We start from the raw sequence: 27,356 nt of genomic DNA on the forward strand, positions 1-27,356 counted from the left end.
ATCGTGCACCATGGCTATAGAGTACACCTTGTCCATGTGTCCTCAGATTTGTGAGTCTCGTACAAGATTGCACTGGTACTTTATTACCGTGTTGTAGAAATTTGTATTGTGATCATCATTACTGAAACAGCTGTAGATTAAAGTGATTTCCATAAACCAACTGTTGTTTTGCTAGTGTCAGCTTGTCCCTTCAGCGTATATTTAGGATGCATTAACATTGCCTGATTGTGGCTCACTGTTTGGACTTGGCTGAATTAAGTTGTGTTAGTTTTATTTTTGTCTTTTTTTCCCGTAGGTCAAAATTCTGTGTCACCAGTTACTGGTCCAGGTGTGTGACCTACTCAGGCTAAAGGACTGTCACCTCTTTGGACTCAGTGTTATACAAAGTAAGTCTCAGTCCCGTCTCTGATGGAGTTAGCCAACTGTCCCTGAGGAAATGGCATTTTATAGCTGTAACTTAATTGAGCATATTGTTGTGTAATTGTGATTGTCAAAGTACTTGTAATCATGGCTTTTAATCTAGTATTCATATATTAAACTCAACTGTTGTGTATTTCTTCTATGATTTAGAATTTTAGGTCTTGAATTTATTACGGTTTAAACTCAAAAACTGGTTCCTCTTTACAAGTCTAGATTTTATGCATTTGCTCTTTTATGTTTTAATGAACCCAACTTGACTTTTGTTTCTTTGCACTATAGGAAATTACCTTGGTTATTTTTGTAATTTAATTTGTTTTGTAATTTTTGACATTAAAAAACATGTATGTAAAGTAATTATCCTCCAACTAATAAAAATAAATGGAAAAAAAATGTAGACATAATAAACCTGACTTTTCTCTATTCCAGTTCTCTTACTGTTGAGGATAATTGTATAACAAAGTGATCTATTAATTTACTCTTATTTTCTTTTTTCCTTCCTTTATCCCTTCTCTTTTTCTCCAGTCAAAACATATAACTTGGAGATATGGGATCGGTTTCTTCTGTATACTTTACATGGAGAAGATTTTCAAGTAAAGGTCTCCATATAAGCTTTCTCTGCCAGTGACACCTTAGTTAGAGTTAAATTCCCAGAGTTTAAGTGTAGCCGTTCCTTAAAACTCTTTTCTTTCAAATCATACTTTAAAATTTCTCTAATTTAGTTTTCTAGATGCCAAAAAACCTTTCAGATCTTTGCTCAGTTTTTCAAGGAAATCTTTTTTGTGAAATGTAGCTGTATTTTCTATTTGGATATGAATTATTTTCTACTACTGAAATTGGTTTCAATTTAAAGGTTTATGATATCTTGAGAATCTGGTTAGTACCATAAAATGCTCAGATCTCCCAAATTGGAAAGTGTATCATGATGAGCTGATCAATAAGTTCAGCTCCAAAATGTGAGCTGTTTTCATTTATCTAAAAAGACAGCTCTAAGAGGCAGAGACCGTGGAGCAGGGAGCACATCAAGAAGAAAGGAACCAACTATTTGCTCTTTAGTTTCTTCCTGTGATAGTGGAAGCAGCAAAAACACAAATGCTCAGCTCCATCTTTATATTGGTATACACCTCAGTCATTCTTTCAAGGAAGAGCCTGGGGGAAGTAAGATGCCCCACAGAGTTAATTCTTCTTACTTCAGCTACAGACGGACTGTTGATCTTTGCTCTTCAGCAAGTCAATCTCATAAAATCAGTTTCCTTGGTTTCCAAATAAGAGTTTTTGAGATGTGTTTTTTAGAAGAGAGATTACAGGATGGTGCAAGAACTTTGAAACAGGCATCAGATGACCTGGTTCTGATTCAGGTTCTACCACTAGCTAGCTATGTGGCTTTAGACATGTCCCTTGCCTTCTCTCCATTTCAGTTTTCTCTCATGTCAAATGGAAATCACTGCTTCACCTGCACTTTGCAGGATTGATATGTGCTTGAGAAAGTATTCAGCTCTGGTCAAACTGCCGGATGGTAGAAACACATTGGTAGTTTAAAAAACTATGTATGTGCCATTATGGCAAGCAATCTCAGTTCTATTCATTATGTTGCTTCTTCAGACAGTCACACAAGCCAAAAACAAATCAGTTTAAACAGGAAGGTTGTCTGATCTTGTCCATTTCATGTTTAATTAGTAACATAGTAGAAATGGGAGATGGTTTTAGTTCATGTGATAAATGGATTTTAGTAGCATCTTCTTGTCTCTTGGACTTCTTCTTTACCCCTTTCATCCACACTGGTTGACTTATTATGACATTCATTGACAAAGGGTGGCTTTACCCTTCCTATTCTAGTCAAACGTTTGACTTGTTCTGTCAAATTCCAATATTCAGTCATGAGTGATAGTGTGGGCATGTGTTATCCTTGGAATAGTCAAAGAGACACACTTTTCTTCCACAACAAGTATGTTTTTATGCAGGACTTTCCATGAGCATGACCCCAGGGTGATGGTTAGAGAAAAAGGAAGGAGTTTAAAAACAACAACAAAAAAAAAGTTGAAAACTTTGTACAAGATAGGAATATTTTTCATAAGAGTCAATTTGGGAAATATACAAAATTTTGCACTTTTTACTAGGTAGTTTTCACATGTTTAGATCATTTTTACATGGGTTACTCAGCAGTCTTATTTTCTGCTCATCTTAAGAACATCATTAATATTTTGAAGAAGTATTTTGGCATCCATTCTTGTTTTGCATAAGATTATTTTCTTCTTCCCACAAGATCAACCCCAAAAGCAGTACAAGTAATGCTTTATCATTTTGTCATTCTGTGTTTTATGTGGATAACACAGAGAAGGAATAGTATTAGAGACATCTCTTCACAAAACACATGGGTCAAGCTCCTCACTTGGAGACAAATCACTTATCATCAGGTTTTTTTTAGTTTCTTACATAGCAATTAAGATGCTGTTTCTGCCCTTTTTTATTACTTTGCACTTATGAGATGAATCCTCTGTGAACCAAACAAAAGCATGTTTTTCTAAGACTGAGTAACACCCACAGTGTTGGAAGTTAAACTATAAGTTATAATGACCATAGAAACTAAGTAAAAGCAAGAATAGGAATCTAACATTTCTTCTAAATGTTAACATTTTCAATGATACATGTTCTTTACTGCAAAAGCAAAATAATAATGTCATTAATAGCTATCCCATAGAACCTTATATCTTTTTATGTTTTGAGTTTTCTTGGTGATATGTGTGTTCATAGTACATTCAGAAAGCTTGAGGCTTTTTTTTTTAAAAACCCATTTCTTTGTATATTCTTTTCTTTTAAAAAAAATCTATCCTTTATCATCTGGTCTCCTTTTTTTTTTAATGTGCAGATAATGAACACGTATATATGGAGTTGTCACAAAAGCTTTATAAGTATTGTCCAAAAGAATGGAAGAAAGAAGCCAGCAAGGTACGACAATACGAAGTCACTTGGGTGAGATTACATTTATCAGCAAAATTATTTTGATTTTAGAAAAGGTTTATTTTAGCTCTTAACATTAGGAAAACATCTTAACACTTTATATAGTAAGGAAGGGATATGAATTATAAGTTCTAAAATATCACATTAGTGAAGGATTAATAGCTTATAGCATGTAGCAAAAGATTTTGAACATCTGCTAAAATAATATTGGACAATAACTTTTCCATAACCTTGGGATAATGTTTTGAAATGAAAATCATGGGAAAAGTATTTGTTCCTCTTCTTTGGCCACATTAGTCATCAAAACTGACTGTCTAGAAATTATTAGTCATTTTAAAATCTGCTTTTACTATCTTTACATTGATATTTTATTACTTTATTGAACCCGTGCCTTGTATTTGCATAGGAGAACATTCACTGGGAATTTACCTAGTGTTCTCAAGATTACCCTCACAAAACAGTAATTATCCCCAGTGTGTAATCCTTGATCCACCAATTTGTATTTAAGAATTCTTGGAATAAACTGAAGGCTACTTCAAAGCCAACTACAAAGTAAGGAACATGAATGTCTAAATAAACAAACAGTGTGTTAGAATTTGGTATGTGGAATGTCAGAGGAACAGGAGAACATTGTAATGAGGAGCAAATGGTCACCACAGGGGACAGAGCTGGGAAAGGAGCTGGATCTCAGCTAGAACTTTCCACTGGCATTTATTTTTATCTTCCCTTATGTTGTCACTGGCATTACAGTGAATGAGTATCAGATAGTGATGATGCTTTATAACTTCCTATTTCTGCATGGACAACTGCATACCTACTGGAAGCCCCTACTCATTTGAAGTAGATCAAACCTTTCAATGTTTAAAAAGTGTCTTGAAAATGATATTTGTTGCTTTTGAAGCCCACTTTTGAAGTAACTAAAAACAGCCTGATTTTTACGTGTGTCTTTGTTTAGGGAATTGATCAGTTTGGACCTCCTATGATCATCCACTTCCGTGTGCAGTATTATGTGGAAAATGGTCGATTGATCAGGTATGAGAACAAGGAGAAATTCCAAACCTTTCATTTTCCACAGTACTCATCTTCTAATGTATCAAATAAAGTTCTTGTGTTTATTGTTTTTCTCCACCTGCTAGAATATAAAAGAGCAGGGAGATTTTCTTTTTTAATTAATTTACTTGGCTGCGCAGGGTCTTAGTTGCAGCACGCAAGCTCTGAATTTCAGCTTGTGGGATCTTAGTTCCCTGACTAGGGATCAAACCTGGACCCCCTGCATTGGGAGTACAGAGTCTTAACCACTGGACCATCAGGGAAATCCCAAGAACAGGGGTTTTAAAAAAAAAAAAAAACTTTTGCACACACATGTATCTTCAGTCCCTAAAACAGAGGTAACAGTAGACACTCAATACATACTTGTTGAATGAACGAGTGGTAATGTTAGACTATCAGTGAAATTGTTAACAGTATCACCAGCTCACATTTTCTCTACTCCACATTTTCCGTAACAAATCAGTCCCTGAAAAGGTACTTCCTTTAAGGAAGAACTAGCACTTTTGTGAAAAGAGGAGAGGTTGGTTAATGCATTGTATTCTTTTCTGGTGGTGGGGTGAGAAAAGGGACAGCAAGAACTCTGTCCTACAAAAACGCATGGGTGTTTATATCGCCTGGTTTTCTTTTCACCTTTGGGTTCTTGCTTCTGTGCTTGGCAGTATCTCTAAAGCTAAGATTACACCCAATGGAGCTATCCTGTGAGAATCTTAGATGCAGTTTGGCAAGGGCAGGTAACTGATTCCTTTTCTGGAGGTGGGTGCCTGAATACTACTCTGCACATGATACAGACCCAGAAGTCACCAGTTCAGAAGCTCAGATTAACATTTGTATAGGAGGATTCAGGCTGGAAGACTTTCAGAGGTGATTTTGTCACCTGATAGAAATTACTAGAAATGTGAACTCTGTGTTTCAGTTACTTATTTTTAAAGTTTGAGAAACCCCATGTTAATAGGGACAAAGATACATTTAACTAATGAGTTGTATCTGAGATTTGCTCTTAATATTTATATTATTGCCACAAGCAAATTAAAAAGTAAAAAATATGAGCCCATATAGGATGTTTTTAAAGGCAGAGAAACCTTTTTAGTTATTCTCAGTTTGTATAAAATCTTGACTCAGTGTACATAATTGGAATGGAATGTGCTGGAAAGAAGAAAAATATAGTATTGAGCCACTAATTAGCCCCCTGGGACTAATGAATGTTTCATTAACCCTATACTTCTGCCCTTTTCTCCAGTGATGAGCTAGTCCAAATGCTGTGTACTCAGCATTATACACAGTGCTCTGAAAGTACTCTGTCCCAAGGGGAAAAGATTACATAAATGCTTTATTTTTAAATTCTTCATTCTTAAACATGATCTTGGTTAAAATAAACCCGTATGTTTTTATTATCATCAACTAATGAGCTATGACTCTCAGGTAAACATTCAACCTAAAATAATAGGGAGGCAAATACTCATTAAATATATAACACAAACACACACATATTTTTTCCCCTTGCCTTTTTACTTTGATCACAGAGGCGTCCTGTTTGCCTGTGACATTTTTTGGAGCTTGACTGTTTTTACCCAGTCAGCACTCTTTAGTGTATTTAATGGGAACTATATTTATTTCTGACCTCAACAGATTGTAATGAGTGCACTATTACTATTTCCGTTTGTGAGGACTATCATGATTTTGTGGCATGTACCTATAAAAGCACACCCATCAAGTAACATCTGGCTTAATTTTTTTATTTTAAAGGATTTTAAGAGAATTTTCAGTTCATTCATTTTTAGAGGGAAAAAAACTATACTCAAGCAAATTTTTTCTAGTAGAGAATATAAATAGAGATTTTTTTTTAAAGGGCATAATGTATTTGTAATTTGCTCAGATGAAAAACAAAAAAAGGATGCATGACATTAAAACCAGGATTGTCCCCAGATTTGTCCTTATTTATGTTGTGTGTGCAGCATCATGGTAGCAAAGTTATTTTAATACAGACAACGAATGCCTAGGCTTCTCTTCTAATATGTGTTCAATGTAGTATTTATTTACCACATTGGAGTGGGATGATTCAGATCTTTTTTCCATCTTCTGAATGAATCGAATGCCTGGGCCTCAGGAAATGTTGCTTTTGCAGTCTGGGTAGTCTGACTTGGGGTCCTGTCTCCCTGAGACCTGAGTGAAGCAGCCATTAGGCAGCAGTCAGGTATTGCTGATTGTGGGGGAGGAGGGAGCAGAACAGAAGAGCTCCTGTCCTCAGATGGACAGCAGGGTTTGGGCTCTGTTTACATGCGTTTAGATTGTTCCATCAAAATGTGAGTCTGCTTTCTTTTATTTTCCTAGTGACAGAGCAGCAAGATACTATTATTACTGGCACCTGAGAAAACAAGTTCTTCATTCGCAGTGTGTGCTCCGAGAGGAGGCCTACTTCCTGCTGGCAGCCTTTGCACTGCAGGCTGATCTTGGGAACTTCAAAAGGAATAAGCACTATGGAAAATACTTCGAGCCCGAGGCTTACTTCCCATCTTGGGTAGGCACTGTTTTCAGATCTAAAGCATTTTCTCTAGCACATTTCTAGTTCATTGTTCTAGTTCGATAGAGACATATCAACCCCTAAAATGTCTACCCTCTATGTTAGACACATTGTGAGGCGGAATGGCAATGACAAAGAGACCAGTAGCGACCAGAAATAGTCAAGCTACTCATGCAGCTTCAAGAACTGGAAAGCCAGGTGTTTGATGGCCCACACACTCTCCATGACACCCGGGCACACATTTCACACGCGAGAGCGTGGCACACACAGTCTCTCCACAGACTCGACCTGTACCTAGGTAATGAGGAAGAGGATGACTGTCCATCCTAAAGATGCTGGAACTGGGAATTTGTCAGCCTTCTTTTGAGATTTACTCAGCCTTGACTTTCTTATTTACTCTTAATTTGAGCAGCATTTTTCCCTCTCAAGAGGAGAAAAACACTATTCTTTAAAAAGTGACATCATTCACAACTTTTCCTGTGCTGAGAAAACAAATAAAAGTGAACTGCTTGTGCTGACCACCATCTCCTTCACTATCAAAAGAGGAGCCACTTCCTTCCTTCAGCAAGAAAATGTAGGTTATTTGAGCACTGACTATCTCAGCCTTCCTTCCTATACCGTACTCTGCTGACTTCACTTCCCATTCTTCCTCCAGGTCTCTGCTGAGGCATCTCTCTCTTCTATATCTTCAGCCTCTACCTGAACTGACTCCTCTTAAGTTAGAGCATACTTTGGTTCACACCTCCCTGTCTTCAGGGGAGGAAGGAGGGAGGGAAAGAAGAGCTACCCATCTCTCCTTCCCTTCTCAGTAAAGCTTCTTGAGAAAGTGATGTAAATTTGATGCTTTAGCGTCTTTATTTTGATGTGTACTCCTCAACCAACATCTGTCTGCCTTCTTCCCTCACCAGCCCCTCCACTCATGGCGCTGTCCTTAAGGCCACCAGTGACCTTTAAGTTGCCAAATCCAGTGGACACTTTTCACGTCTTTTCCTGGGTTTCACTGCTGTGATTGACACTTAGTCACTCCTATCCCAGGAGATCGCCTCCAAATTGATGCTTTTTACAACCACTTATGTGCTGGCACCTCCCGAATCTGTTTCCCTCCCTTATGTCTGTAAGACAGATGTTTACCCATAGGCACCTCAAACTCACAGTGCCCCAGATCAAATTCATCTGCTTCCCACCTCAGTTCTGTGTGTTCCTACCTCTGTGTTCTTAAGCTCAGCCAGTGGCCCTGGTCACCTAGAAACTTGAGTCATTCAGGCTCTTCCTTAACACTCTTCTTTTACCTTGCCCCATCCAGTCATGAGAACATCCTCTAATATACACCCTTGATTCCCCATCACCCAGCTTAGGGAATAAAATTCTCTTTTTTTTTTGTTGCTGTTAACTTCCTAAACATTACCACATCCCCACCCCACCCAGGTCATGATTCCTCCCGTTCCCCAGGTGCCGGCTCTCATCAGCACTCACCAGTGGACACTTGTTCCTGATCTAGGCTTTACTTCACAGCTTGCAGAGAAGTCGATTTTGCTTTTGATTTAAACCTTCACCTGCAGAGTGAAGGCCTGACTACCAAACATGAGCTAGGAGCTTCCCAGCTCATGGTCCCTGCCAGATTTTGCACCTTCCTCTCTGGTTGTCCTGCACCTCCTGTGTTGTGCTCCGGCAACACCCAGCATTACTGTGTCTCCACACCTCCTGTAGTTTCACCTTTCAGCCTACAGCTTCTTTAGCTGGTGAGGCACCCTCCCTGTTTTACCTGGCTACTCCTGCCCAGGTGTGTTCTCTGGACAGACTGTCTAGGTGCCCAGGTCCCTTTCTCTGGGCTCAATAAGACCCTGAACAAAAGTATTTTATTTTCGAATGTTCTGCTTATCTCTTGCACCCAGTAATCTGAGTGTTTCTTAAGATATCCTAAAGAACAGGTGTAAACTTAACCTTTTCTGTTTCTTCAGCATTTCACATCATGGTGCTCAAGACAAGCTTTTGTTCATGGGCTGACTGTGCTTCAGTTATTGAAGAAAAACCGCAGAGGGTGTCAAGCTATTACATAACAGTGCCTGTGGGACCAAAAGTAGCCTGTATTTCCATTCTCTAGTTATCATCAGGTTCTCATGGACTCTTGGTCTTTAAAGCAGAGCTTCCCGATAAATGTGCCATGGCGCCCAGGGTACTGAGAGACCAGCTTCCTTGACCCTTGTGATCACCAGAACCACCTATTATATATACTTCACTACCCTTTCAAATACTATTTTCTAGGGGTTCTTTGACCTGAAAAAGGTTGATAAGTACTGATTTAAATGATCTCCATGTAAAAGGAATCTAGAAGGAAAAAATCTATAATGAGTTATCAGCAAAACTTGATTATTGGCCAGTAATTCATCATGTTTAATTCTCCTTAAAATATTCATAGGAAGAAAAAAATGACAATAAAAACTGATAAAACTAAAAATTCTCTAATTTTTAAATTCTGATCACTAAAAATGCTTTCTGTTCACTTTGCATACTTCTTTCCATCTTTTATAATCTTCATGAAGTCAGCTAAGACTTTTAACTTATTTTTTTAACTTACTTAACCTTTTATTTGACCCTGTAGCTACTGGACACTATATGTTTTTTAAATCTGAAAGCTTAGACTGCTGTCTGATGAAAACTGAAGTCGCAGTAAATTGTAATGAATATTTGAGTGAAATTGTTTTCTCCTAAGCATTTGAGTAGAGTGTGTATATCAGCCTCTTATACAGAAACCAGAAATGTTTCTAAGAATTCCTTGCAGTCCTCTGCCTTCTTTGGATTAACATTAAGAGCCTCCCACTCTGTGGCTGTAATTTTAGAAGAGTTAAGTAGGATCCAGAACCTGAAGATGTGCTAACAGTAGCTGTATTTCATGGTACCAATAATTCTGCAAGTATAAACAATGATGTGGACAAAATTGTGCAAGTTTGCATGGTTTTTCTTTGTTAGTGATTTTAAAGCCAAGAGAACATATTTTTCCCATTTCTTGTGATTTTTCTTCTTAGATATGAAGTACTACAGCTAAACTGACTCTGTACCTTCTAGTATTAGTTTGTTCAGCCTAGTAACATCACAGATGATCAAAAGAGAATCAGCGTGAGAATTTCCTGGTGGAAATCAGCCAGTTTCAATGGCCTATTTTCAGTTCTCGGCCTTTCATCATTTGCGGGGTGAGGGTCGTGTTATACTTGAATCCTTCCAACAAATGTTGCATTGCGCTCCCGTTGTATCCCAACAGGTTGTTTCCAAGAGAGGGAAGGACTACATCCTGAAGCACATTCCAAACATGCACAAAGATCAGTTTGCACTGACAGCTTCTGAGGCTCATCTTAAATATATCAAAGAGGCTGTCCGACTGGATGACGTCGCTGTTCACTACTACAGATTGTATAAGGTACAAAGCTGCAGTAAGTCTGCAGCTGTATCTTCTTGATTAGGAGAAGTTTTTTTTTAAGTTTTGGTCGTTTTTAAAAGAGTTTTTATTTGAACTACTGTTTGTCATCATAAGTCAGTCTTGGAGTCAGTGATGTTTTTCTTCGGGCCTGGGAGCAGGAGTGAGTCTTTTTCATGGTTCTGATATTGAGATGACAAGTGGCTGTAAATTGTGCTTTTGGCTTTTCAGTGATTATGAAATAGTTATTCTTCTCCTTCCCAAAATCTGCATTTCTGCCTTGGGGAGTAACATTTGCTACTTCTTTGATCAATAATTGTTTAATAAGTGAAGCCACACCTGCATTGTATCCATTAGTAATAAGAGCACCACCACAGCAGCTAATGTTTATTGAGTTTTCTATTTATGGGAACACTTCATATCTATCCTTTTTAAAAAAATACTTGTAACTCTATAAGATAGGACTGTAATCTTCATTTTACAAACAGGAATACATACCAAAGATCACAAAACTAGTAAAAGACAGGAGTCAACCCATGTCTGCTTACAAGAACCTTTGTGCCTGAATCACTGACTTTCTTGCTTCTCTCACTCTGAAGTTTGTTCCTTCTTTTGTCCTGTGTCCTTGTGTTCTGTGTTCTTGTGTCTCTAGCCTCATTTTTCCATTCTGAGCCAGAGGCCACACATTCAATTAATAACTGGGGCGGGCCTTGCAGGGAATCACTGGCAAAACTATTCACCACATTCTGTCTTCTCTCCCTCTCCTCCTCTCCTCTCCCTATTCCACAAGTATCACTTCCATGGTAAGAACCCTTCAATTCCCACCTGAGTATTCAAAGGCATATTTATTCTCCAGCCAAATAGGATGAGGTGGTTCAGAGTGTGGTCTGTTGTATCCAGCTTGCTGGGATTAAATCCCAGCTTCAGCCTTTACTGTGTAACCTTAGGCATGTTACTGTGCTTTGGCTTCCCAATGGATAAATGGAGATGGTAACAAACCCAATAAATTCTGAGGTTTATTAAAGACTAAAGGAATTAGTGGGTGAAAAGTGCTTAAAACAGTGCCCAGCACTCATTAAGTATGATGTTAAATGTGTTTCTGTTACCATTATCTTTGTTATTATTAGGTTTGCTATCTCTGCTATACCCGTGTGGTAAGATAAACATAATTAGGCCATTAGAGACTGGACCATAAATTGGATATATTGCTGGATAATTTTCTTGGCTGGTTCAAAAAACTTAAAAAGAGAGCAAAGGATGTTATTTTTTCCCCTTTCATGCCCAAGAGATGCTTTGTTAATGCCCTGTCATCTTTGAAAGGCAAAGACTTCCAAAGACCTCTTCAGTTAAATTCCAAAAAGACTGAGTTCTTGCTTTTCTTTTAAGAGAGTTCATTGTGACACCTCAACTTATAAGAGAAAGTGAAAATTAATGACATGTTTGACAATAAGTTTATATTTTAAAATGTATTAGAAGTATGAATGATACATTGGAGAGAGTATGGCTTTAGAATCAGATCATCAGTTAGAAACCCTCCACCAGCACTGACTTGCTGGAATCCTGGGGGACTGTCACTGCAGTCCTGGGCATCTGTTCAGTGGGAATGATTCTATACATGTCACAGGTCAGGAAGGATTCAACAAAATGATGAATCTGAAATGGCCAGATGGCGTGCCTGGCACGTTAGTAAGTGCTCAGTAAATATTGGTTGCTTTCTATTTGCTAGGGAAGCTTTGGTATTTTAAAGAATCATATTAAGAATTCTTCAGTAGATAAAGTAGATATCTCTGATTTATCTTTTATGTAAAATTTAATTTTTCAGTTTGCTCAAAGTGTGCTACGTTTACATGGCATAAAAATCACGCTGGCCTCCTTAAAACAAGATAATGCTAATGAACTGATTGAGGTGGAGAAATAGATATTTTTTTCCTTATGGAGAGAATTTTCATTCTTTAAAGAAATTAAGTGACTGCCATTAAAAGTGCTTCACTTAAGACCTGTTTATAAAATGGAGACAGGAGACAGGAAATTTAAAACAACAACAACAAACCTCTGTACTTCTTGCCCAGTGATACATACCTCATACACATACAACCAGCATTTTTATGAACACAGTCTTATTTCTGGAAACAGTCAGAACAGCCTTTAAAGGGATATTGGCCTAAATTCATAGTGACGAATTGGTTTCTCCTGTTAAACCTATACTGTATGTGCCTTTCTTGATGTAAAGGATATTAGTGGGGTGAAAAAACAGCCCCAGTAGTAAATATAGGCTCTATCTTCTCTTTACTATGCCAGCTGAGGATACATTTTCTAAAAATACTTCTTTCCATGATTATGCAAAAACTGGCACTGAACATAATAAAGAGCTGTACATACTCATTTATTTTTTTAATTGAGAAATCTCATACTGAAAATAGTGACTTAGCAATTTTATTTTCTATTTTGAACTTTACATCTTACAACCACTTGTTACAGATGAGTGCTTAAAAGATGTGGCTAAGTACAGTAGTTTTTCCCTTATATTTGTTGTGGTGTATATATATATTTTTTCAGTTTATAGTTTAGCTGGTTGAATGTATATCATATTGGCAGGTGATAATTGAACTTCTTAAAAATAAGTGCTTTTTCCAAACTAACATAATGTAAAGCTTTATAGCTCTAAACTATCTTCATGAGAGAATGTTAACTATACAGTTCAGTTTAGTCGCTCAGTCGTGTCCAACTCTGCGACCCCATGGACTGCAACACTCCAGGCTTCCCTGTCCATCACCAACTCCTGGAGCTTACTCAAACTCATGTCCACTGAGTCGCTGATGCCATCCAACCATCTCATCCTCTGTCATCCCCTTCTCCTCCTGCCCTCAATCTTTCCCAGCATTAGAGTCTTTTCCAGTGAGTCAGTTCTCTTTGCATCAGGTGGTCAAAGTATTGGAGTTTCAGTTTCAGCATCAGTCCTTCCAATGAATATTCAAGACTGGTTTCCTTTAGGATGGACTGGTTGGATCTCCTTGCAGTCCAAGGGACTCTCAAGAGTCTTCTCCAACACCACAGTTCTAAAGCATCAATTCTTCAGTACTCAGCTTTCTTTATAGTCCAACTCTCACATCCATACATGACTACTGGAAAAACCATAGCTTTGACTAGATAGACCTTTGTTGGCAAAGTAATGTCTCTGCTTTTTTGCATGCTGTCAAGTAGGGAAGCCCGTTAACTATTCAGGCTTGCCTCTGACTTTTGTTTCAGAGTTGGGAGATTTAACCAGTTTTAAATACACAAAATCTACTGCACCTCAGAATATAACTATGACATTATATTCAAGATTCTAACATCTGAGAAAAGGCATTAGATAGAAGGTTAAAAGGAGCTTCTCAGGCAGCGCTAGTGGTAGAGAAGAACCCACCTGCCAATGCAGGAGATGTAAGAGACACTGGTTGGTTCCCTGGGTAGGGAAAATCCCCTGGAGAAGGGCATGGCAACCCACTATGGTGTTCTTGCCTGGAGAATCCTGGGCTACAGTCCGTAGGGTCACAAAGAGTCAGATACTACTGAAGTGACTTAATGTAGCATAGAAGGTTAAAAAAAAAATTGATGTAAAAGTAGCAAATAGTCTTACCAGAGTTCTCAGTAACACACGAATTTAGAATATTGTCAGATATGAAAACGTTTGTAATACAGTAAAAACATTAAAACTCTGAAATCTCAAAGATTTAAAAAACAGAAAATACCATTATCAATTTAATATGTACCCATGATTTTCTTGTATCTTAGAGGAAAAAAGGGATACAGAAAGGCAAAGCTATTTTAAGTAAAAAGCTTTCAAATTCTGAAATGTATCTTTCATTCTTTGGTGCTGAATTGTTTCTTACAGAAGAAAGATACACTTTTTCACATAATTTTATTCCTATAGGATAAAAGGGAAATTGAAGCTTCTCTGACCCTTGGATTGACCATGCGGGGAATACAGATTTTTCAGGTTAGTTAATGGGGAATAGGTGTCAAATGGTGTCCACCGTGTCTTGACTCTGACAATGTGCCTGCCTGGTCCTGTGCTGTGCTCACTGGTCCTATTTCCAGCCATTGATTGGTTACTACTTATTTGTCCAGCACAGATGTGGATAATGTGAGATAGACAAAGGGAAACAGTCTGATCCTTGTCATCAGATAAATCCTCTAGAACAGAAAACAATAAACCAAAGATTGGCCCACATTTATCACTCATAGATCATGAATATCCAGACATTTTTCTTTGTGTGTCATTAATTTTTAGCATTCTTTTTTTTATCATCTGGTCCATCTGTAACTATGGAAAGAAAAATAACTTTGTGACAAAGTATCTGACCCAGACGTTTTAATTTCCGTTACAATTTTCCGATAAAACTCATCTGTTGAGTAAGTAGTTCCTGTCATCCTTCTGCAGGTGGGATGGTGTTATCATCCTGCCATCAACAGGGGAAAGAGGAGGTCAGTGAGACCTGGGAGAACATAAGGATGCCTTATCTTTGGTGTAGGCAAAATATCCAGTTATGAAAGTCTGAGTGCCTTATCTCATCTCTTGAATGCCTGGGTCTTCTGGACTTTTTATTTAAATTTAGAGATGGGCCAGAAGGGAAAAGATTACCTTGAAAGGCAACATAGTCACTGAGAAACCCAAAGTGGCAGAATTGTATCATTTCTCTTTTAATTACTGTCTGCATGTCTCTAAAGAGAGTTGGGGACCTCTTTCAGATTTTAATTACTGTATTTTAGTTTTCTGGGAAAGAAGTTAGAGCTATTTTAGAGTATCTGTCAGTTTCCTCGGTAACTCTATGTGCATAACTTATATGAGTTATAAGTAACTCATCATTCTTTCTACAGAATTTAGACGAAGAGAAACAATTACTTTATGATTTCCCTTGGACCAATGTTGGAAAGTTGGTGTTTGTGGTAAGTTTAAAATAACTGACTGAAATACTCATCTGTTTGTTTTTGTGGACTTTCATTTTTTAAACAAAATATTGTTTCAGGCACAAAACTTGATGTTTCCTCAGAATTGAAGATGAAAATAGTTAGCTTTCTTAGATTCTTACACATATGCTGTAATTATAATCCTTGCCACTTTTCAGTAGTGAACCTAAAATCACAGAGTCTTACAGCAAAAGAAATCACCAATTTTAATTTGTGTGTCTGGTTCCCACCACTCTACCCTAGTTGCAGAAAAAATGTGATGGGAAAAGTTCAAGATAAATTCATTAAACAATTATTTTCAATATGTACAGCAGAGGGATTCGAAAACAGAAAGCTGTAATCAGAGGGTAAACTATTCTTAGCTTGGGGGTTGGCCCGTTCTTTTGGAAGTTAACTTCTCTTGAATAGAGAATAAAGAGTGATATAAAAAGATGTTTCTATTAATATCTGTCTGTTGAAAATCATCATTATAAGGAAAGGGCTACAACTTTTAACAGGAAAAGTACTTTTGTTTTTAGATTATTGAGAACAATACACTTTCTTTTGTCAGAGCAAATTCTTGTTTTTTCCCAGCTGTTTCACTCTTTTGCCAGCTGTATCCATTTTGGGGGAAAGTTCAAAGAATTACAGTTAATTATATGTCTTTCTAGTGGTCATTAAAATTCATAACTTCCCTTTGTTCCTAAATTACTGGAAGAATATACAAAGAGAGGAGGAAGATAAGGATTAAGACACATGCTTCTTTCCAGCAGGAAGATGGCCTATATAAATAAAGAGCTCTATTGCCAAATCACATTTGGGCACTGATCCCACACTGCCCTGTGAGTTAAAAGACCTGTTTCTGACTTTAATTCCTTGGGCACAGTTCAATCTGATTTCACTTTATTCATACCTTAAATGTAGCCTGTCCTGCCTCCTCCTCACTGGCTGTTTCTCTTTCAAGCTTTTTGTGAAAGGAGTGGAGCTATTTGTAAATGAGAACATTATTAACCCACTTTCCCCCTTCATGTCTCCAATTAAGTAGTAATAAAATACATTTATAGAAATTGAATTTTTAAGGGTCCTGCACCAAGTGGTTCCTGAATCTAGTTGTGCATCACCTTCATGTGAGGAGCTTGTTTAGATTTCTGGGCCTCACCCTAGAGATTTTTGATTCAGCAGGTCTGGGGCAGAGACTAGGGATCTGTTTTGGCAAACTTCCCAGATGATTCTTTTTGCAGCCAGCCCAGTACTGCCTAGTTGTATGACTCTGGGCATATCACTTAACATTTCTGTGCCTTGGTTTCTTCCTTACAAAATGGGGATAATGGACCACCCCCTTGGGCTTCCCTGGTGGCTTAGATGGTAAAGAATCTGCCCACAGTGCAGGACACCTTGGTGCTATCCCTGGGTCAGGAAGATCCCCTGGAGAAGGGAATGACTACCCACTTCACTATTCTTGTCTGGAGAATTCCGTGGACAGAGCAGCCTGGTGGGCTACAGTCAATAGGGTTGCAAAGAGTTGGACATGACTGAGTGACAAACACTTTCACTGGCCATAGACTTGTAAGGACTGAGAAAGTTAATACATGTTTAGTGCTCATGAAGTGTAAGTTATAAGCATTCTATCATAGTGTTGAGATCCAGTGGTGGCTCCTTTTAAAATGGAAAGTCAAGAGGTGAGAAATTCCATCCATTTCTGAATTGCTTTGTGCTGACTTTCAATGTGTAGTTAGAATACACCTCCCTCTTTGCTTTACCTGTCGTCTCCAGCTGAGAATCACTGTGTTTGGAAGACTCCTTTCTGTAGTCCTGCTATCCTATTCATTATCAAAAAAGTTAAAGGAATTCATAATATTTTGTAACTGGAAAGAACTTTGCCACACCCTCTCCCTCAATTTAGAACTTCAGGTTAATGTTCCCAAACCTGGTGAATGAGATTCCTCCACTGACAGGGAGATACTTACGTACCACTTGTATATCTTATTTCTCCTCTCTGTTTCATCCCTCCAACTGTCCATCTGGCTTCCAATTCCCTCTTTTATCTGACTAAAGAGTTTTTCATTTTTTCTAAGCCCCGAATAGGTATCTTGTATTGTTTACTATAGTAACTCCTTGTTTATTTCCACCCCACAATTTATCATAAGCTGTAGTTATTTTATGTGTTTATTTACCATCTCTCCCACCAGAATGTAGCAACAGGAGGGTAGGGACTTGGTCACATGCACTGCTGTTTTCTCAGGAACTAGAAAAGTGTTTGACACCTTGTAAGCGTTCAACAAATATTTGAATGCATTACTCTTCTAGAGCTTGTGGTCTTGTTTACTGAGTTAGGGTGTTGGGATTACATTTGAGAATGCTTTCACGATGGGCCCTTCTCTTCTCCATTACGTAAATAGCTTGGCCAGCCAGAGAAACCACAGATGGAACCAGAAGACCTTGGCTTGGCACTTTCCTGAATTTTTGGTAATCCTCTATCCTGTGACGTTTTTGAAAGGGAAGACAGTAATGTACTCCTCAGGGAACTTTGGATGGAGCCTTAAGCATCTATTTCTGAGTCTGCAGTTTTCCTTACTTACCAGGAAAGAAAGTGGACCTTGACACATCAGAGACTTGTCCTCCTGGCTTGTTCTTTCCCTCCACAGGGTAAGAAGTTTGAGATTCTCCCAGATGGCTTGCCTTCTGCCAGGAAGCTCATCTACTACACAGGGTGCCCCATGCGTTCCAGACATCTTCTGCAGCTCCTGAGCAACAGCCATCGCCTCTACATGAACCTGCAGCCCGTTCTTCGCCACATCCGGAAGCTGGAGGAAAACGAAGGTATCACAAGATCTTGGGCGGGAAGCAGGTGGTACTTTTGCCACCCACAGCCCCTTACTCTACAGCTGCCAAGAACTGGGGCTTTAGTCTCCTGAAGAGTGGGACCTGGGGACCCCCAGCCTCTCCAGGTTCCCAGCAGCATTGCTTTTTCCATCTCAGCAGTCCTGGAAGGCCCATCCACAGCCTGATCAGCATATCTGAGATTATCCCTGCTATTTAAGTGTCCTAGCTAACAGTCTCTTTAAAGTTTCCCTGTACTCAACTTGAAAGTCCCTGGAAAGCCACTGAGTGGAAGCACAGACTAAGGTTTATCTGCTTACCAGCCTTTATTTGCATCTCAGAGCTTTGTTTATACACTGGTCCACCTAGGAGCGGTTATCAACAGGCTCTCTGAAATTCCTTCCAGTGTGATTATTCCTTATGTTAGAGTGACAGTAAAGATGGGCCACAGGATATCTCCAGCCTCTTGTTGACAACTAGGAAGCCCCTTGTCTGGCTCAGCAAGACCAACAAAGACCAACAAAGGAGAGAAAAGTTTACAATTGAGGATCTTGTCAGCCTGTCCTGTCGGGAAGTGGGGGCAGTTTGCTGAGATGCAGAATAGAGCAGTGCATTTGGGGCTTCAGAGTTCTGAGCCATGAGAAGGGCAAGTCTGGTGAGGAGAGGAGGACAAGGTGGAGGCTTCTAACAGTAGACTTCAACTTCACAGTGTTAACCTGGTGGTTAGTGCTTATCCCCTGTGGTTATGCTGTACAGCACATTCCAGTTTCACACCCAAAAATGCTACTTTGCATATTTGGTCTTTCAATGTCTTCAATTTTTTTGCAAACTCATGTGTTTTTTTTGTTTGTTTGTTTGTTTTTTTGCAAACTCATGTTATAGTAATTGTTGGTAATTTGATTGGATTGGATTTGGGGTATTTGCATGAATTAGGATTCAGATTCATATTAACTTAGGTCCATGTCAGAAGCACATTTTGACTTCTCAGACCTCACTTTTCCTATAGAAACAAGACAAGTACCTGTCCTCTCTTAACAAACAAAAATCCTTATAGAGGTTTAAACACAATCTGATGGATGTTTCTCAAAAGCTGCCTCTCAATTTAAATGAGGCCCAGTTTGGAGATGCCATTGTAATTTAAGTAGCAATTAGAACATGAATCATTTTCCACTGTCTGCCACCAAACTGCATTTGTCTTTGGAGAGAGTTAGTCTCACTGTCTAGTATATTGGCTTCCCCTGCTGCCAGACTGCCAGTTCTTCCCCATGATGACTCATCAGTATAACAAATGCGTGTATCTGTCTGACGCTGACATGAAGATTAGGAATTTAAATGGGCAGAAGCACCAGGAAAGCTTGTGGGAATAGGTGACTTAGGTGTAGAGCCCATCATTTGCCAAGTTGGCTTCACTCCTGAATGGCCAGCTCACAACTTTGGGAAATTCATTTATTCCAGCAGCTCTCTGCCCACAACATTTTAGTAAATTCTTATTTAGGTGACTGTAATGTGAGCCCCTTGGACCCTGAAAGAATTAATAAACCTCCCCTATAGGTTCTAAAGAAAAATTGCAAAGAATGTTGAGTTCTTAAGAGAGGAGGGCTTTGTCTGTTATTAAGTGTAGTACCAAGTGCATGTGAGGGCTTATGTGAATGGGGCAGTGAGAATGACAGTGATGCAGATTGGATCTTTGATGTGGGTACGTGTAGATACATTTTGCAGATATGACTTTTTTTTTTTCTTCCACATCTTTACTTTCTTCTGCTTAGAAATTCCTCCAGATCTGAAGAAAACCTAAAACTAAGTTCCTTTGGATTAACCTTGGCCTGAATTCAGTTATTTCACCCACACTTAAAGACTGCAACATTTTAAACAAACAAACAAAAAAGGCTATTAACATTAGCCAAAATCACAGCATGAAAAGAATCTTTATTTTTCTTAATTAGATTTCACCTTGTCTGAAACACTGTTTTTGCATTTTATAGTAAAAATGATCACAAGAATCCTATTGTTTTAAAAGAGATGGATAAAAAATGCTTTCTGTCATTAAAATCTTTTTTCGACTCAGTTTTACTCAATAGCTAGGGCTTATTCTTAGGTTTTATGTCAAGAGGGTGCATTGACTTGCATTATGGTCCAAAATAACACAAAATTTTGGTTCTGTGGGCTTTTACAACAGATGATTTGCATTGTTGACACCAGTGATTACTAGGGGGTGAGTGGTTGCATTTTGTATTTCTTAGAATAAATTTCAAAATTATTTCAACATTTCCCTCATTTTGTAACTGATTGGTGTGAAACTTCTTAAATGTTTGCAGAAGGTCTAAGAGATGAAAAGCATGGTGACAGGCATAGAAGCCAGCACGTGGAACACCAAGGCTGTGCTGACATGTTGACAGGAAGTGATTCAGGCTAGGCTCTTATTAGATAGAAGACAAGTTGGCAAAGTACTTGTTTTCTAGTGACTATGTGTGTGAGTATAGAATAACTAGTTGACTCCAAACCTGTCAGAAATTTGGGAGTAAAAGGGCTATTTTTAAAGATATAGAAAAGTTTTTTTTAATTATTAGAGTCACTGTTACCAGTTTTCTTAGAGCTTAAGACTTTTTTTTCTTTAACTTTTTACCCTTCCAAGGGCCATGTGCCTATTGTGTTGAAACTACAACAAATAGAAAGCATATGGGAATTTTGCAAACCCCTTTTAGCTCTTCATCTCATCTGCTGCCTTAGAAAATAGGACTCATTAGAACCCAGCCTAGCCCTAAAAAGATGGGCTGTAGATGGATGTACTTTTGTAGCAGTGATGTGTGATTAGGCCCTGATGTCTGGTTCCATTCTGCCTCACTGTGAGTATGGCTACACACACCTCTTTGCTTCAGCTGGAGTCTGTAGAAGTAACATGAATAGGCTGGAGCCCAGAAATGTACACACCATCGTCTCCAAGCATTGTTGCCATTTTGCATCCTGGAGTGCATATCTTCTCTTTCTGCTGATGTTCCTTTCTTCTCTGGGGAAGCCTGTGGTGATTATACTTCAGGCTGGATTCAGACATCAAGAGTACAAGTATTTTTAACCAAGAAACAAGACAAATCCACCCTTGAGGACCCAAATAGTCTAGTTTAGTTAGCAGTTTCTGAAATAGTATCAATTCAACATTCGCCAGGTGCACTCTTCCTTTTTAACATTGTTCTGATGTGTATTTCTCATCAGTATTAAAAATACAAGGCTTTTTCTTTGTTTTAAATTTCTGACCTCAAGCACAAAAATAGTATGTTTGTATCAGTTGTATACCTGTAGCCCAGTTATAAATTTGTGCCTTTATGTAATGGTTAGTTTAGCATTTGATGAAAGGAACTTTCCAGTATTGTGTCTTTGTCTGCGTAATGATCTGCACCAACTTGTTAAATAACAGTTTTATCAGTCAGAGGCTATGTGGGTATAAATCATCAAACCAGAGTGATTACTCTGTTTTCTCGATAGATCCTGAAGTCTCATTAGTTCAGCCTAAATGGAGAAAAGCAGTCTTAATCCGTGAAAATCTCAGTTCTGGAATTTTTTTAAAGAAATTCTCAGAAAAATAGTTTTATTTTAAATTGTCTTCAACAGAGCTAAGCTAACAATGGACCAAACTGAACAGATGAACAAATCAAATGAAAGGCAGTTAGCATACGTGTACTTATGAAACCGTTTCTATAGCAGAGTTTCTGAAATTATCTGTGGGGAAGGACCAAATTTTTAAAAACTTCTAATCCACCATGCACTGATACTTTTGCAAAGTTCAAAGTCTCATTAGTGGATATCCTGGCAATATCAGATCACTCTAATCTGAAAGTTTCTAAATGTTTATTCTCAATTCCTTAACTTATTCCACTATGGACAAATAACAGTTTTCAGACAAGAAGTGGTCTTAGCATCCACACTGAGTAGCATTCTTCTGCAGTGTTTGAAACTTTAAAACTCTTCGAGTAGTCAAATACCTGTGTCAGATCTAATGTACTGGGTTTTATTCATTTTGCAGTCTTCTTACATAGAGTTCCTATCAGAATTATCAGCACTTTCCAGTCACTCACTTCTGAATGTGAAATTGTACTTGTTCATGGCCTGATGACTGCCCTGGGCTAACCAGCCGTTCCTCCTGCCTTGGTTGACTGTAATGATGAGCTGTGTTCCTCACCACACAGAGAAGAAGCAGTACCGGGAGTCTTACATCAGCGACAACCTGGACCTCGATATGGACCAGCTGGAGAAGCGGTCACGGGCCAGTGGGAGCAGCGCTGGCAGCATGAAGCACAAGCGCCTGTCCCGTCACTCGACCGCCAGCCACAGCAGCTCCCACACCTCGGGCATCGAGGCCGACACCAAGGCCCGGGATGCGGGCCCCGAGGATGCCTACCCCGGCAGTGCCGTCCATCGCAAGCTGAAAACCTGCAGCTCCATGACCAGCCACGGCAGCTCCCACACCTCAGGGGTGGAGAGTGGTGGCAAGGACCGGCTGGAGGAGGATTCGCAGGACGACGGTAACCTGCCCCCCAGGCTCTCCAAGCTAACGCTGCTGACCCATCGTCAGGGCCCCTCTGCTTTTCTCTCCCAGTGCTTTCCCCAGTATTGGTTCCATAGGATTGATGTTGTAATCGAGAAGAGGGCAACACAGCATTGGGTGCTTCACCCTGCGTTAAGGAGATGAGATGAGATCTATAGCCTGTATCAGCATTTGGGTGCATCTTTTTTTTATTGTTTTTCTGTTTCAAATAATTGCTGTAGTATTCAGGTTTGGGGGAAATATATACTTACTTCATTGAGGAAAACTGGAAAACATATGTGTGCTTACTATAGAATTCATATGCATCTCAAATCTCGTTGTTAAATGCTCCAAGAGATGGCAGATGTGGGAGACAGAGAGCTTCATGCACTATTCATTCTGTCTTTGTCAACAGTCTGCTTTGGCATGAGCCAAATGACCCATCAGCCTCATCTGGCCCTTTGTCATCACAGCATGCTAGTACAGTTTTTCTTAAAGAGAAAGAATAATTGATAGGTCATGGCGTTAGCAGACATGTAGATAACACAACAGTCCTGAGAAAAAGAGAAGCAGGATCTTGTCCAGAATTGTCACTGGAATTACCTATTGTGGAGTCTCATTAGCAAATTTATTTTTACATGTAAATAATTGCATAACCTCCCTCAAGGTGTGGCTATGAATGGTGACCATTTCCTTTCTGTCACTAAATGTCTCTCCCTTTTTCAGAAATAGAGATGTTGGTTGATGACCCCAGAGACCTGGAGCCAATGAATGAAGAGTCCTTGGAAGTCAGCCCAGACATGTGCATCTACATCACAGAGGACATGCTGCTGTCACGGAAGCTAAACGGACACTCTGGTGAGCTCCTGCAGAAAGGACCTCTCCTTCCCCAGGGAGTGGTCCTGAACTGGGAAGCAGGCGCCCAGGAAAATAGAAGGGTGGGTTGGGGGCTCCACGTCAGTGTCGTAGACGGTGGGAGCGAGTGCCTTCTGTGGGGGAAAGGAGAGGGAAGCTGGAGAAGCACTCAGCAGTGGAATTAGCATCCTCTTCCTCGAGCTTTGGACAAAGCTGTGTAATTGGGTTTTATCTTTCTTTCTTTGCTTTTTTAAATGATAATCAGAGTTATGTGATGTATCTGTTAAGAGGCTTGGCCTCCTTTCCATAGACAAGAAAACCTATGGATTAGAGAGGACAGATGCTGTGTGGCTGAAAACAGCAGTCAGGCCTTCAGGTTTTCTTTTGTTTTGTTTTCCCCCGTACTCTATTATATGGACTTCCCGGGTGGCACAGTTGGTAAAGAATCTGCCTGCCAGTGCAGGAGACATAAGAGGTGTGGCTCCGATCCACGGGTCAGGAAGATCCCCTGGAAGAGGAAATAGCAACCCACTCCATTATTCTTACCTGGAAAATCTCATGGACAGAGGAGCCTGGCGGGCTTCAGTCCAAGGGGGTCACAAAAGAGTTGGACACAACTGAGCGTGCACACACACACACACACACACACACTATATTATATAGGGTGTAGGAATCTGGAGAAAAAGTGTTAAAAAAGGTTGGCGTAAAAAAATTCCTAAATTCTATATTTGATGACATCTTTAAATGTATTCACTGTAACCCTTTTATAGAGTTATATAATAATATATATATATATTTCTCTCAAATGAAAGTTGGCATCTTAAAAATAAGTAGTTTTTTTTTAAAAAACCTCAGACTTGTAATTGCTTTTGTCACATGTCATGAATTAGTCTCTGTTCTTTAAAGAAAATGCCTTTGGAGCCAGCACTGTCGAAATGACTTCAGTGCTCGTGTCTTGCCGCTGAAAGCACTGCTTGAGTGAGAGATCCTCCTTCGACTGCAGTGACCTGGCGTTGCCCTGTCATGACCCACAACCTCTGATTGTGATCCTCTGCCATGCATCAGGGGCAGGGAATTAGTGATGAAAAGGTTAACAGACACAGCCTTTGTCATTCTGGCAGTTCTCTAAAGAGTAAGAGGAACCTTTGATGGCAGAATTCCACTTGCTAACCTAGCAGAACCATTGCCGTCAGAAGCTTAGCCAGAAACAGAGCTGCCCGTGATTGCTGAGAATCACCCTGAGCAACAAAGACCCAAGAGGCTGATTGCTGTAGTCGTGCTCAGAGTTCTTGTACCAGACTTTGCCCCTTTTTGTCCATTTACTTTATTATGTTGAATTTTTTCCTTACAAATATGTTTTAATATATATACCACATTATAGCTGTATAGAGAGCATGTCATCACTCACTGTGTGTGTGTGTTTGTGTAAAGAAAATTGTCTAAAGTGGGCCTCTGGGAAGGGGAGATGAGGCAAGCAGACTTTTACTTTCTGTTTTTTTATTTCTGTTTGATTTTTATAGAATTAATTTTGTAATTTTAATTTTAAAATTTAAACAAATAAGATGGCTTTTGAAAAGATTTATATATAAAAAATGTGTATTGAAATGTCAAATATAATAGCAAAAAAGAAAAAAGAAACTAAAGTTTAACAATGAATAAAGTTATGTTCTGTTCATGAAAGTGGAATATTATATAGCCATTCAATAATGAGATTTTCTTTTAGAGGATACTTAATAATATAAGAAACACAGGTAAGAAAAACAGTATAAATTGTTTAAATAGCATGATCTCAGATTATAAAAATGTTTATACATATATGATAAAAATATTAGTAGCCTTTTCGCTGGATGATGGGGTTATGGATGTTTTTATTTTCTTCCTTGCATCATCCTTGTTTGCCAAAATCTCTATAATCTGAGCCTTTAAACATTGTTTTAAAAACGCAGAGCTAAGATTGAGTGGTGCTGTAGTGTACTGCTCTATCCTTCATTCTTGTGGAAGTTGGCAGGAGCTGGTTCAGTGTTCTGATCATCAGGCTTGATGCTGAGTTTTCTAGTGCTGGTTCTGGGTTTCAGAGCAGATGATTTACAGGCAACTGAGGGCATATTTGGGCTCCCCTGGTGGCTCAGACAGTAAAGAATCTGCCTGTTTATACAGGAGACCTGTGTTCAATCCCTGGGTTGGGAAGATCCCCTGGAGAAGGAAATGGCTACCTATTCCAGTATTCTTGCCTGGAGAATTCCATGGACAGAGGAACCTAGCAGGCTATAGTGCATGGGGTTGCAAAGAGTCAGACACGACTGAGCGACTAACACACACACACAGGCACATTTACAAGGAAATCCAAAAGGAACCATACCAAGAGCCAACCAGTACCCTGGTCCACATCTTCCTGTGAAGATTCACTCAAAAGTTTAATGCTGGGACTTCCTGTTGGTCCAGGGGTTAAAAACCTGCTGATTGACATGAGTTATATCCCTGGTCTGGGAACTAAGAGCCCACATGCCGCAGGGCAGCTAAGCCTGTGCACCCTAGAGCCTGTTCTGGGCAACGAGAAACTACTGCAATGAGAAGCCCACACACCACAACTTGACAATAGCCCCCTCTCAACACAATTAGAGAAACCTTGCACAAAATATCAAAGACCCAGCACAGCCATAAATAAGTAAATAAATAATTTTTTTTAATTTAATGCTTTTTAAAAGATTATGACCTTTCTAGAGAAAGATCTTCTGCTCAGGCAGTTGGTACCAACCCCAAAAACATGAGTGTCATCTGAGAATAAACTGTCTACATATAAGCCAAGGAATGTATGTATATCATTTTTAAATTTAACTAATCATCAAATACTTAATACATGCCAGACACTGAATTATCATGAGACCCTTTTAAAGAGAGAGAATACAAAAAGTCATTTCTATGGATTACTAGCAGTGGCTGAATAAAAATCATCTTACTTACTCAAGGTTCTTTTTTTTAATCGGGTAGAAATGTACTTAGGCCATTTAGCCTTAAGGCTCTGGGACTTGACTGTCACTTGCTCCATCTGTTTGTAAGAAACATGAGTGGTCTTCACTTACATCGCCAGTTCTTGTTGACAGTTTTACCTCCTTAAACACTTTTTCTGGATGCTTTATTCCTATGCCACAGTCCCTTAGGGAAGTTTTAGCCCTGGATTTCTGTTTCTAAAATACCATCAGGCCCCCTGAGCCCTCAGTGACAAGGGGCTCTGGTGATCTCAGAGGTCCAGAGCTGACTTCTCACTGTAGCCTCCCATTTTTGGTGTCAGGCCAGTAAAACCTGATGCAGGAGGCCTGTGTCGTGGCCCTGTCTTCCCAGAGGAACCTCCGGAACGGAGTGTGTTCCATGTGCAGGCCCTGGACCTTGCTTTGTGGGCGTTTGGTCTTCAGATGGATGGGTGCTGTGCTCAATCCCATTTGTAAGAGGACACTGGCCAGGATACACAGGTCCTTATTTGCCTGGACTCATTTCCCATCCATTTACCCACTGCTCATTTCAGCAGAACCAAGCCTAGAGGCTGCATCACTGTTCAGAGTTGTATTCAAAGTCAGTGTTGTATGGAGAGTAGGGGAGCTTTAGTGATATAGTAAAGAAACCACTTTGACCTTCAGCCTTTGTTTTTGTTTCTAACTGCATCCTAAACAGCTTAATCAGAAGTTTGTCTTAGAGAATAGTTTCTAACCTCCATGCTATGCTTTAACTCCTCATGGATCTCACCACTCCCTGCAACACAAGGAGTGGTTGTGATCCATGCCTGTCGTCTGCCACCAAAGGGCCACAGGGAGATTCATCAGCACTGGCTAATATTTGCATTTTAGTTCTTGGTAGTAGGGTTGCTCAGCGGTAAGGAATCTGCCTACATTGCA

At 39.3% G+C, this 27,356-nt stretch overlaps 1 protein-coding gene and 1 non-coding gene across 5 annotated transcripts in view; one reads left to right on the forward strand and one right to left on the reverse strand.

The window, feature by feature from the left end:
- Nucleotides 1-27,356, forward strand: part of FRMD6 (FERM domain containing 6) — a 252,545-nt gene that overhangs the window by 220,094 nt on the left and 5,095 nt on the right. For 3 of the 4 annotated variants that reach the window (XM_020895677.2, XM_020895678.2, XM_070469127.1), the window contains 10 exons: nucleotides 296-386; nucleotides 3,284-3,387; nucleotides 4,331-4,407; nucleotides 6,754-6,940; nucleotides 10,200-10,355; nucleotides 14,263-14,328; nucleotides 15,210-15,278; nucleotides 17,924-18,098; nucleotides 22,277-22,612; nucleotides 23,341-23,472. In XM_020895677.2, the coding sequence (XP_020751336.1) occupies nucleotides 296-386; nucleotides 3,284-3,387; nucleotides 4,331-4,407; nucleotides 6,754-6,940; nucleotides 10,200-10,355; nucleotides 14,263-14,328; nucleotides 15,210-15,278; nucleotides 17,924-18,098; nucleotides 22,277-22,612; nucleotides 23,341-23,472 (1,393 nt within the window). The remainder of the gene's footprint in view (nucleotides 1-295; nucleotides 387-3,283; nucleotides 3,388-4,330; nucleotides 4,408-6,753; nucleotides 6,941-10,199; nucleotides 10,356-14,262; nucleotides 14,329-15,209; nucleotides 15,279-17,923; nucleotides 18,099-22,276; nucleotides 22,613-23,340; nucleotides 23,473-27,356) is intronic. The other variant, XM_020895679.2, reaches the window with a different exon arrangement.
- On the reverse strand, nucleotides 4,616-4,688 carry TRNAG-CCC (transfer RNA glycine (anticodon CCC)). Its single transcript has one exon. It is a non-coding gene; the product is annotated as a tRNA-Gly (tRNA).

Source organism: Odocoileus virginianus, chromosome 6 (genome assembly GCF_023699985.2).
Source record: "Odocoileus virginianus isolate 20LAN1187 ecotype Illinois chromosome 6, Ovbor_1.2, whole genome shotgun sequence".
Lineage (NCBI taxonomy): Eukaryota > Metazoa > Chordata > Mammalia > Artiodactyla > Cervidae > Odocoileus > Odocoileus virginianus.